Below are 12642 nucleotides of genomic sequence, written 5' to 3' on the forward strand. Positions count from 1 at the left end.
GACAGCCTGAGCTGGAGTTATTCCAGGGGTGGGGCATCTACCTCTTCTGTGGGCAACATAGAGTGCTTTGGAAAACCACATAGGCCGAGGTATCTTCCTTGGAAGCCTGACCCGGTTTTGGAAAGGTAATACTCAAGCTTGTGCTGAAACATATCCAAAGAAGGGCAGCAAAGCTGGTGAAGGGTCTAGAGAAGAAGTCTTGTGAGGAGCAGCTGAAGGAACTGGGGTCATTCAGCCTGGGGAAAAGGAGGCTGAGGAGATACCTTCTGGCTCTCTGCAACTTCCTGAAAGGAGGTTGGAGCCAGGTGGGAGTCAGTCTCTTCTCCCAAGGAACAAGTGACAGGACAAGAGGAAACAGCCTCAAGTTGTGCCAGGCAAGGTTAGGTTGGACAGGAGGAACAATTTCTTCTCCTTCAGGGATGTAAAGGCCTGGCACAGGGTGCCCTAGGGCAGTGGTGGAGTTCCCATCCCACAGGATGGGGTTTGAAAGCCATGGAGATGTGGTGCTGAGGGACATGGTTCAGTGGTGACCTGGCAGTGCTGGGTTAATCTTGAAGGTCCCTTCCATCAGAAATGACTCTGTGGTTCTGTGCTTCTAAGCCCTGAAATACCTGCTGGAGTGCTCCCTCCGAGAGCAGTTCCTTTGCCAGGCAGAGGAGCAACATCAGAACAAATCCTTTGATGTGGCTTGTTCAGTTTGTGCCTCTCTGCTCATTAGACCTCCTGTCTGCAAACTGAGATGACCTACAGCTTGCATCTGTTGTCCCTCCCTGGAGGTATCTGAGGACAAGTTAGAAACATGAGGGAGGGAGGCAGTACTTGGAGTACCGTTGAAATAGGTTGTCCAGGGAGGCTGTGAAGTCACCATCCCTGGAAGTGACTTCAAGAAACGTGTGGACATGGCATTCCAGGACGTGGTTTAATGGCCATGGTGGTGTTGGGCTGAGGGTTGGACTGGGTGATCACAGAGGTCCTTTCCAACCTAAACCATTCTGTGATTCTGTACTTCTCTGTGTGTGGAATTAAATGGTTTCCCAGCTGGTGGCTGGTGCTGCTGCCATGCAGGCTTTGCAGAAAAGCTTTCTTCTGCTGAGGTGCTTCTCAAGAAGTGTTAATTCTCTCTTTGTGCAGTGATAACACGCAGAGTGATGCCAACACAAAGGAGTTCTGGGTCAACATGCCAAATCTGATGACTCACCTAAAGAAGGTATCGGAACAGAAACCGCAGGCCACCTATTACAATGTGGACATGCTCAAATACCAGGTAAGGGTTGGTTTTTCTGTGAGATACAACTGTGCCAAAAATAAATATGTGTGATGAACTTAGAACATGTAAATGCTGGTGTTTCTTTAGTGCAGAGTGGAGATGAGGTGAGGTGAGGACATGTCCTGCTAGTCCCCTCTGCATGTCCCTAGATTGCTTGGGTTTGAGCCCAGTACAGAGGTCCTGTGAGGATACCAGGTGTTGGTTCACAGATTACATTGGGTTGGAAGAAGGGATCATCAAAGGTCATCTTGTCCAACCCCCCTGCAGTCAGCAGGGACACCTCCGAAGAGATCAGGCTGCTCAGGGCTACATCAAGTCTAATCTTGAATGTCTCCGGGGATGGGGCCTCAAGCACAACTGGGCAACCTGCTCCAGGGTTTCATGCAGAACTTCCTCCTGATGTCCAACCTAAATCTCCCCTGATCCAGTTTCAAACCATTGCCCATTATCTTGTCACCACAGGCCCTTCTGAACAGTCCCTCCCCAGCCTTCTTGTGGATCCCCTTCAGATAATGAAGTGTAGTTATAAGGGTCACCCCAGAGCTTTCTCTTCTCTAGACTGAACAGCCCCCACTCTCTCAGCCTGTCCCCACGGGAGAGGTTCTCCAGCCCTCTGATCATCTTTGTGGCCTCCTCCAGCAGGTCTATGCCTCTCTTGTGTTGGGGGTGGCATAGCTGGACACAGTACTCCATGTGAGGTCTCAGAGCAGAGCAGAGTGGCAGAATCCTCTCTCTCCACTGCTGGCCACCTCTGAAACCAAATGCAATGAGTGCGTCTTGTAAAATGGGATTTGTCCCTTCAGCCCTGCGGAAACTAAATGTTTTTTCTGTCATTTTGGAAGGTGTCTGCCCAGGGTATTCAGTCTACTCCATTAAACCTTGCAGTGAGCTGGCGCTGTGACCCTGCAAGCACTGACCTCCGCATCGACTACAAATACAACACAGAGGCAATGACCGCCCCAGTAGCTCTCAACAACGTCCAGTTCCTCGTCCCTGTTGATGGAGGAGTAACCAAACTTCAAGCTGTGCTTCCTCCTGCTGTCTGGTAGGAAATGCTCATCCCACAATGGGTTAGCCTAAGCCAGCTCTGCTGGGATTCATAGATTCACAGGCTGGTTTGCATTGGAAGGAACCTGAATTATCCAGCTCCAACCCCCTTGCCATGGGCATGGACACCTTCCACCAGAGCAGGTCGCTCAAGGCTTCATTCAGCCTGGTCTTGAATACCTCCAGGGAGAAGACATCCACAGCCTCCCTGGGATTGTCCTGAGGATATGTTTATGGATGGAGCTGAGGCACTTTGGGGACCCAAACCTGTCCTCCTCTTGCAGGAGGATCCATGCAACCCTTCTCTGAGCTCTTATTGCTTGCCATGCCCACAAGCAAACAGTCAGAGCCGCTCCCATTGTGTAGGCAGCAGAGTAACAACCCTTACTTTGTGATCTTTGGTTGCTTTTATCCAGAGCTGAGAGGGATACAATCATTAAGGTTGGAAAAGACCTCTATGGTCATCAAGTCTAACCTTCTACCCAGCATCACAACCAGCAGACCACGTCCTGAAGAGCTACACCCACTCACTTGTTGAACAGCTAAGTGCATGGCTGCTGCTGCCATCAGTGTGAGCATACCTTTGCAGTACGGGAGCAGGGCACAGCACAGCCTCACTGCCCCACTTCTGCCACAGAACCTCAGCATAGCAGGGGTTGGAAGTGACCTCTGGGGATCATCCAGTCCAAACTCCCTGCTAAAGCAGGGGCACCCACAGCAGCTCACCCGGGATAGCAATGTCCAGGTGCCTTTGAAATCTCTCCAGAGAAGGAGACATCACAACCTCTCTGGGCAGCCTGCTCCAGGGCTCCAGCACCCTCACAACAAAGAAATTTCTCTTTCTGTTCAGGTGGAAGCTCCTGGGTTCCAGTTAGTACCCATTGCTCCTTGTCCTGTCACTGGGTACCACTGACAAGACTTTGGTTCCATCCTCTTGTCCCCACAGGTCCTTTATCTCTTGCTGAGCATTGCAGCATTTCCCTCTCAGTCTGCTCTTCTGCAGGCTCCACAGCCCCAGGGCTCTCAGCCTTTCCTCCTCACAGAGATGCTCCAGGCCCCTCAGCACCTTTGGAGCCTCCACTGGACCCTCTGTAATGGTTCCCTGTCTCCCTTGAACAAAGGATCCCAGAACTGAAGCCAGGACTCCAGATGTGTCTTCCCTAGGGCAGAGTAGAGGGAGAGAAGAACTCCCCTTGATCCACAGGTCACACTCTTCTTCACACACCCCTGAAGACCATTGACCTTATTGGCCATGAGAGCACATTGCTGGCTCCTGGGCAACTTGTTCCCCAGCACTTCCAGGTCCTCCTCTGCAGACCTTCTTTCCAGCATTTCGTCCCTCACCTGTAGAGCTGCAGGGAATTCTTCCTTCTCAGATGCAGGACCCTACACTTGCCCTCGTTGAACTTCATGAGGTTCTCCTCTGCCTGAAGTGCAATTTCAGTGTTTTTCTGCTCTGCTCAAAGCCAAGCTCCTAGAACTGCAGCTCTGAAGAGCAACACCAGAGCTGCTCCCCTCAGCCCACATATCCTCTTAGCTAAATTCAAGTGACTCCTTCATGGTTTCTTGTTCTCTACAGAAACGCCCTTCTCTTGTGTTTTTAGGAATGCTGAGCAGCAAAGGATACTGTGGAAGATCCCTGACATCTCCCAGAAGTCAGAAAATGGAGGTAATCCTGCAAGCTACTAACTTGGAATACTTAAACCTGACCCATTTCTCCTGCCTGCACACAAGCCCAGACACACAGGTTCCTGCTGGTGCTTGCCAGGGCAGGATGCTGTTGACAGCTGGGAGCTTTGAAAGGGCTTTGAAGAGCAGGGCCAGGTGCCACTGCTGCTGCTTTGCCAACTGTTTTGGCACACCATGTTTGGATGAGGTGTTTTGCCATGTGCTTTGTTCCACTGACCCTCTCTGTGAAGGCTCTGAGGTGTTGTGCCTCCACTGTGGCGACAGCAACCTCTCATAGGTCATTTCATCCCTGTAGCTCAGCTGCTTCATATTCCTGGGGTGTATGAAAAGTGAAAATCTGATGGGAGGGATCTTAGAATCAGAGTTGTTTGGGTGGGAAAAGATCTCTAAGATTACTGAGTCCAACCACCAGTTCAGCTCCACTGTGGCTGCTAAATCATGGCCCAGGTACCATGTCTACATGTTTCGTAAACACTTCCAGGGATGGTGACTTCAGCACCTCCCTGGGCAGCCTGTTCCAATGTCTGACTACTCTTGCAGAAAGAAATTGTTCCTAATCTCTCATGAGGGAGTTGGGCTCAAGTCCCTCCCAGAGGTGCTACTGGGTTAGGTACAGCTGTGGGAGTGAGCTTCACACAGGGCACTTTGGGCATTTCAGTTCCTTTGCTGGCAAACCTGGCCCTGGCTTGTAAAACTTTTGTGGGGGACTTTAACTTGCAGGTGTTGGGTCACTGCTGGCCAGATTCCAGCTGTCAGAGGGGCCCAGCACCCCAGCCCCCCTGGCCGTGCAGTTCACCAGCGAGGGCAGCACGCTGTCCAGCTGCGACATTGAGCTCGTTGGCACCGGCTACCGCTTCTCCCTCATCAAGAAGAGGTTTGCAGCAGGTAGGTTCCTTCTCTTGGCATACCAGTCCCTGATCACAGAACCATAGAGATGTTTGGGTTGGAAAAGACTTCTAAGGTCACTGAGTCCAACCATCAACCCACCAGCACTATGGCCACTAAGCCATGTCCCCAAGTGCCATATCCACAGGCTTCTTGAACACCTCAAAGGATGGTGACTGCACTACATCCCTGGGCAGCCTGCTGCAATACCTGCCCATCTTTTTGATGATCCTCTCTCTGCTGGCATGCTGGAGACTGTCCCTGCTCTATATTACTTGACTGTTCAAGCCCATAGGTCCTGCCACAGCATGCTGTGGCTGGTGACAGAGCGGGGGGGAGAGCTCATTGCGTGAAACAAAGCCTGCTGGTGCTTATGAGAGCCCTGAATTTCATCAGCTCTTTTCTGCCCGTGGGTTCTGCATGAAAGGCAAAGTCCCGAGGAGCTCCATGAAGAGGTTTTGCCACTGCTGCAGAGAAAGACAAACATTGTGGGGTTTGCCCCATTGCTGCAGAGCAAAACAAATATAAAGACAAACATTGTGGGTTTTGCCCCACTGCTGCAGAACAAAACCAAGTCTCTGTACGCTGCTTGTGTGTGGCAGGGGAGGTGGAGGTGGGTGGCCACCAGGAACCAGGGCAGCTCCTTCCTTGCACTGATTTCTGCTCCCATTTCTAGGTAAATACTTGGCTGATAACTGATGGAAGCTTATGCAAGTCATGGAAAATAAATATGGCAAAAATCCCCAAGGCCTGCTGTGTGTAGGACGGGTTTTAATCACACTTTAAGGAAAAAAAAAAACCCAACACAAACCAAACCAACCAAAAGACAAAACCACAAAAGAACTAAATCCTGCGCTCGGGACGTTTCTGTTGGAAGTGTCAACAACTTTCAGCAGTGTTACTTCATTTTCTCTTTTTTTTCCTTGAAAAAAACAAAAAGCAACCAACCAACACCATCTTTGACCAGTCCTTCCAGTATTTACTTCTAGATGTTAACCTTGTTAATGGTTTTAAAATTGTAATTATTGTATTTGTAAATGGTACTCATTCCAGTAAGGCTGTATTTTGGCAGTTAGGCCCTTGAGTTTATAGCATTCTACTACTACTACCATTCATGAAATGGATGTAATTTAAACTGTGGTTATATCAAATTTACTAGTAGTACTGTCGAATGGCACAATGCTTAACAGAGGTAGAGTAACATTTTGTCACATATATACAATTTAAATACTGGTAGCTGTTATGAAGGGGGTGCCTCAGAGAACAAAAACGAAAGAGAGAGTTCGGTAGAACCTACTGATTTACCTTTTGTTTGTCTTTCAGTCCTTAGTATGTCTTCATGGTGATGAATACAAAGCTCTATCTTCAGGTTTAGCTGGTTTAACTCCAGGAAAATATCATTGTAAATGTGGAGGTTCCTAATCCAGTCCCCTAGCAAAATACACACAAAAATACATCACTTCTACAGAGACAATTTCCTTCAGATTTCCATGGTAAGAAACTTCCATGCTTCAAAGATTCATAGAATCTTTTGGGTTGGAAGGCACCTTTGAGATCATCTAGATCCAACCTCCCTGCCATGGTAAAGGACACCTCCCAGTTGCTCAAGGCCTCACCCAACATGGCCTTGAACACCTCCAGGGAGGGAGCATCCACAGCCTCCCTGGGCAACCTGTGCCAGTGTCTCACCACCCTCACTGGAAAGAATTCCTTCCTGATTGCCACTCTAACATGGCTGGGTTCCCTTAGAGCCACAGATGAACCAACCAGGAATCCCAATCCAGTCCCACAGGCACTCCACTTTTCCATCTGTCCTCACATTTTGCAGAGGTCACAGAATCCTAGAATGATTCGGGTCAAAGGAGACCTTAAAGAGCATCTACTTTCAACCACAGAGGACAAGAAGCAGGCAAAGAGGCTGGGCAGCAAATCAGAGCTTACACCACTGCCCAGAAATGTTTTATTGCTGGCTTTAAAGATGCATTTTCCAAGCAGTCTCCAGATTTTGGGTCACATTTTTATGTTTCTTTGCTTGCTTATTCTGTTCTGTTGTTTTGTTTTTCCCATTTTGAAGGCCCCAAGGGTTTAGAAAGTGCTGTAAAGGCTTGCAGCCTCCCCCCCCCTCCAGCTTTTGTATTTTACCACTTAGGCAGGAGAGCATCTATGTACAAACCCTGGGAAACAAATGCAGCCCAAGGCAGGAGTAACATGGTGGGGCTGCCAAAAACCTGTGTCCATGAGCCCACCCTGCTGGCATCAGGAGTGGAGATTGGAAAGTGCATGAAAGTGTTAGGTTGCAGGCTAAATTTTCCCTGTTTTTCCTGAGTGAATTTCACAGTCACAAATGTTGCTCATGGATTCATGCTGGAAAAGTTAGACTGAGCATGTGGGGAAGTGCTTGCTTACAGGGCAGACTGAAGTGATGTAGGAAAACAGAAACCCATGTCCACCTTAAAAGAAAATAAGGAAATCTGGTGGTAACTTCAGTTCTGAGATGACTCCCAGACTGAGATGTTGATGACAGAATGGTTGAGGTGTGTGCATGCTCACAAAAGGTATTGACACAGCAGATAAAGCACAGTTCAGTTCTTGATAGGCTTTGAAACCAGTTCAAGAGAGACGGAACTACTGGGGAGCGTCCAGGGGAGGCTACAAAGATGCTGAGGGGCCTGAAGCAGCTCTGTGAGGAGGAAAAACAAAGAGCTATGGGGCTGTTGAGCCTGCAGAAGAGCAGCCTGAGAGGAGATCTGCTCAATGCTCAGCAAGAGATAAAAGAACATGTGGAGGCAAGAGGATGGGGCCAGACTCCTCTCAGTGGTGCCCAGTGACAGGACAAGGGTCAACAGGCACAAACTGCAACCCAGGAGATTCCATCCTAAGAGCAGGAGAAACTTGTTTGTTGTGAGGGTGCTGGAGCCCTGGAGCAGGCTGCCTAGAGAGGTTGTGGAGTCTTCTTCTCTGGAGAGCTTGCAAAGCCAGCTGGGCATTGTGCTGCTGGGCAAGCTGCTGTGGGTGCCCCTACTTAGCAGGGGTTTGGACTGGATGATCCCCAGAGGTCCCCTCCAACCCCCACCATGCTGGGATTCTGTGAAAGTCCACTTGTCAATACTCCTGAATGGAGTGTTTAACCGAGTCAATTTTCTCCTGAACTGGAAATAGGCACACAGTGTGGACCTTCTCCCTTTCTGCCATAGGGCCATAGGGCACAGATCTAAGCCCTCCCTTTTCTGCAGCAGCGGTTCATGCTGTGTACAATCGTTACGCTCTCACGCTTCCAACAACCATCTCTGCCACGGTCCTGAGAAGGAGGATTTTATAATGTAAATATTACCAGCACCTAGAGATTTTACTTCATCTTTCATTTGCAGCACAAGTTGTTTACATTAGCATTGGGTTTTGAAATGCTTCTTAAACAAAACAACCCCCTGAAGCCATGACCTGAAGCTGCTCCCATTTGTGCTGTCCCACACCATGGTGGGCACATTTTCCAGGTCCATGGTGGTGCTGGGCTACAGCAGCCCTGGCTTATGAAGAGAGATGGAGAAGCCCTGCACCCTTGTTGGGGCAATTGCCTGGCAGAGCCATGTTTGGTGTGCTGGCCCTGTAGGGCCGCCATGCCAAGCCAGCTATCAGCAGGTGACATAAAAGAGCTATTCCCAGCCTGTGATACTGGGACCAAACCCAGCACTTTGGGACAAGTTTGGTTGGTTTTACATACTGCTTTTGCCAGTTTTTGTGTGGTGTTTTAGTTCACCAGGTGTTTGCTCAAGAGCTTTCAGCTGCATGTGTCCACCTCCCCTCCCAGCACAACCACTCTTCCAGAATGATTTGCAGGAAGATGCTGGTCCACCACTGTTGGTTTCATTTGTCCTGCCCTGTTGGATGTCTGAGCAGAGAGGGGGAGCATCAGAGTGCCCTGAGGATGCTTATTTGAAGATCATCTAGTCCCAACCCCCTGCCATGGGCAGGGACACCTCCCACTAGAACAGGTTGCTCTAGGCCACATCCAACCTGGCCTTGAAGAAGCATCCACAACCTTCCTGGACAACCTGTTGGTTGTGCATTGGTCTTCATGTGTGCCATATGAGCATGGGGAGGAGGAACTGACCAGTTGTGCTGTTAAGTCTCAAGTGGAACAGTCTTCTTTCTGCTTGGCTTTGAGAGGGTGTCAGAAGAGAGAAGGATTAGAAATGGAGCAGATTTAAATTTAAAGCACCAAACAGGGGCAATATAAGAGAACAGAAATCCATACCCATCTAAAAAGAAAAGAAGGCAATCTGGAGGCATTTCAGTTCTGAGATGTGGATGGTAGGATGGTTGAGGTGTGTGCATGCTCACAGAAGGTACTGACCGAGAGGATAAAGCACAGTTCAGTTCTGCAGCTTCATCCATCTTTATGGGCTTTGAAACTAGGTCAAGAGAGGCAGGGAGCTACTGGAGAGAGTCCAGCAGAGGCTGCTGAGGGGACTGGGGATTGTTTATTCCCAGTTTCAGCTTCTGTAGGAGCAGCCACAGCCCATGGCTCTGGAGAGAGCACAGGGATCATAGATGCAGTTCTGTTGCCCTGTTGGATTCAGGGGTTCTGTGAGCTTCTACTCTTGCTTTTAGGCAGGAAAAACTTCCTATCTTCAGGGAATGCACCTGCCTGGTGCTCCCTGCCTGCTAGCAGGGAGTTGAAAAGATTTGGGTGCCTGTAAGTCACCTGCATCTCTTGATCTAAGCATCAGAGCTTGGTTTTGGAGCAAGTGGTTCTGCAGACCTTTTGCTGAGGGTGTACAGGGGCTCTGCCCTCTAGCACTGGCATTCCTTCACTCAGCAGCACACACATCTGAGCACACCAAGGAGAAATAGAAGAGACAATCCAATAGTAAACAGGTGTGATGTGTGCACAGAAAGGCTTTAGCTTGCCTGCTTGTGTGGACCTTTCCTTACAGACCATGTCCTCAGCCACCTCTGCCCCAAGGAGTTTTCCTCTGGGGTCCTTGACAGCCACAGCAACCTGTGCTGCAGGCTCACAGTGCCCTGGGTGGGATTTTTTTTTTCCCCATGGACACTTGCAGACTTGGGTCTTTAGATGTTAGCAGCAAGAAGGCTCTTCTTGTTATTGTTGTTTTGCCAGGATTTCTTCTTCTGTTTGTTGCAAATGTCCATGATTCCCAGGCAGCTTGTGGTGCTCCTCACAGGAGATGTTCCAGACTGATTTCTACTTTAACACTATTTCTTAATGACTCTGAAATTGCTCAGTAGTGTGAACTACTGCCAAATACTAAGCTTTTAATTTGCTGTTTGGATTAGTTCTTTAATGTCATTCCTCTGTTAAAAAGTTCATGTTAAAATGCCATCCCATTCTGGGGGAGACAGGGAGGGAAAGGAGTTTCCCAGGAAGGCTGGTGTCACACCTTCACTGCAGGATGTTGCTGGAGCATCTCCCCTGGCAGTGACCAGGATTTGGAGAAAAAAAAAAGAGAGAAATATGCTACTTGAAGCGATCATTTTGAAGCCATGCACACTGGCAGGTGAGATTCATCTGTCTTCTTTGATGTGTTCACAGGGAGTCAGAGTAGCTAAGTGCTCAGGTATAAAAATTGGTCAGCTCTTGCATGGGTGATTATTTTCCCAGCAAGGTCCCTGCCAAGACCTTTCCACGCTGATCATACTGCCACAAGTCAGACTTGTATTTATCTACCTAGTTCTGGATGATTTCACCCAGCCATGAAGCCACAGCTGCAGAGATTCCTGCAGCAGAAGCCTCACCTAGAGGGTCACTACTTCACTGTCTCACAGCAGAAGCCTTTTGAAGTGCTTGGTCTGCAGTGCAGAGGTGGCTTGTTCTTAAGTGACCTAAGAGAACAAAACTTCCTTTACTTAAAAAGATTCAGCTCTCCTTGCATCTCTCCCTTTGCTCTTTGTCTCCTCTGTGACACAGAGGAATCCTGCTCCATTTCACCTTTTTTTCTTAGGGGAATTACAGCCCATGGGTTTGTAACCCAAACATCCAACACCTACCTGAGAAAGTCACTTTACTATGATGATTTCTCTCTTTTGTTGTTTGTATGTGAAAAAGCCTTGCCCTTTAATTTTGAAGCTTACCATAGCTGAAATACATCACATTGTACTTTTCCTGGTAAGAAATGAGGCTCAAAGATTTAATTTCATAGCCAGAATTCTTCCTGCCTTATTTTTTTTCCTCACAGTTTCCCAAGGAAAATCATTCTGGCAGAGCTGGGGAGGTTTTATGCTCAACAGTATTTTGATCTGTCTTTCATTGCAAGTCTAACAAAAGACCTGCAGAAGTCTTTCCCCCCCATCTCCTGCCTGACCTCCTCTACCACTTTAGGAAGGCCTGCAGAAAATGCTGCTGTCAACTGGTCTTGAAATCACAAGTGTGAGTGTGGTGATGCCCTTCAAAGGTGTGCATGCAAGCAAGACTTCACTACAGGCCAAGCAGTCTGTGATGAAACATGCCAGGTTTTGGCAAGGTGTTGAGAATAGCTGCAAAATCCCTCTCTTGTCTGACAAAAGGGGAATTTCTGAGGACATGCCATCCTGCTGCTGGGCTCACATTCCACACAGGAAGGGTTTTCCACTCCCAAATACTCTAAAGGTTGATGAAACCACTCAGTTGCTTTGATGTCATAAACCATATGGAGATGTTAGTCATGGTCTGAGAGCAGAATTGAGCCAGGTTGTGGTTTAAAGCTCCAGTCCTGCGTTCAGTTTTGGGCTCCCCAGTTTAAGAGGGACAGGGATCTGCTGGAGGAGGTTCAGCAGAGGGCTATGAGGATAATTAGGGGACTGGAGCACTGCCTGAGGAGAAGAGGCTGAGGGACCTGGGGCTGTTTAGCCTGGAGAAGAGAAGAGTGAGAGGGGATTTGATAAATGTTTATAAATATCTGAGGTCTTGGGGTCAGGAGAGGGGGGACAGGCTCTGCTCACTTGCTCCATGGGATAGGACAAGGAGCAATGGATGGAAGCTGCAGCACAGGAGGTTCCACCTTAACACAAGGGGGAACTTCTTGACTGGAAGGGTCCCAGAGCACTGGCACCGGCTCCCCAGAGAGGTTGTGGAGTCTCCTTCTGTGGAGCCTTTCAAGGCCTGTCTGGATGTGTTCCTGTGTGACCTGAGCTAGATTGTGTGGTCCTGCTGTGGCAGGGAGGTTGGACTTGATGATCTCTTTGGGTCCCTTCTAACCCCTGACATGCTGTGAGCCTGTAAGCCTGTAGTTGATCCAGGTTGTGGTTTAAAGCTCCAGTTCTGCAGCCACAGGCTGGTGGGTGGAGGATGCAGGGCATGGGAGAACCTCACCATGACACCTCCAAAACCAGAGGAAGCCCCATAAGTTGATTGAATTTGCCCAGGTATCGTCCCTGTATCATTTTATGAACTCCCTCCTGTATAAAATGTTTATAAATATTTGTGGATTAAGATGCACAGGTCTATTTTTAAGATTTAAGTTAAATAAGTTAATGACTGGCTGGCCTTTTCTGCCTAAACGTGCAATGAGATATATTATACCTTTAGTTCTACGATGGCCGAGGTCCTGCTTAGTCTGTGATGAAAAAAAAACAACTTTGCTGCTTACCTACTGTTCTCAGAGAAAGAAAAACAAAACAAAACACCAAAAAAAAAAAAAAAAAAGAGAGAGAAGAAAAACAAATGACTTTAAAAGGCATAAAAAGGTTTGTTGCACACAGACTATTGCAGCAAAGCTTTGTATTTGACCACTGGTAATATGAATGTGTTGTATTGACTT

At 48.4% G+C, this 12642-nt stretch overlaps 1 protein-coding gene across 9 annotated transcripts in view; it reads left to right on the forward strand.

Annotated features, from left to right (window-relative positions):
* Positions 1-6883, forward strand: part of SGIP1 (SH3GL interacting endocytic adaptor 1) — a 91412-nt gene extending 84529 nt beyond the window's left edge. For all 9 annotated transcript variants that reach the window (XM_064147454.1, XM_064147457.1, XM_064147455.1 and 6 more), the window contains 5 exons: positions 1132-1264; positions 2110-2312; positions 3919-3983; positions 4724-4888; positions 5565-6883. In XM_064147454.1, coding sequence (XP_064003524.1) covers positions 1132-1264; positions 2110-2312; positions 3919-3983; positions 4724-4888; positions 5565-5587 — 589 coding nt within the window. In that variant the 3' untranslated portion in view covers positions 5588-6883. The remainder of the gene's footprint in view (positions 1-1131; positions 1265-2109; positions 2313-3918; positions 3984-4723; positions 4889-5564) is intronic.
* The last annotated feature ends 5759 nt before the right edge of the window (positions 6884-12642 follow it).

Source organism: Pogoniulus pusillus, chromosome 8, assembly GCF_015220805.1.
Source record: "Pogoniulus pusillus isolate bPogPus1 chromosome 8, bPogPus1.pri, whole genome shotgun sequence".
In the NCBI taxonomy this organism is placed as follows: Eukaryota; Metazoa; Chordata; class Aves; order Piciformes; family Lybiidae; genus Pogoniulus; species Pogoniulus pusillus.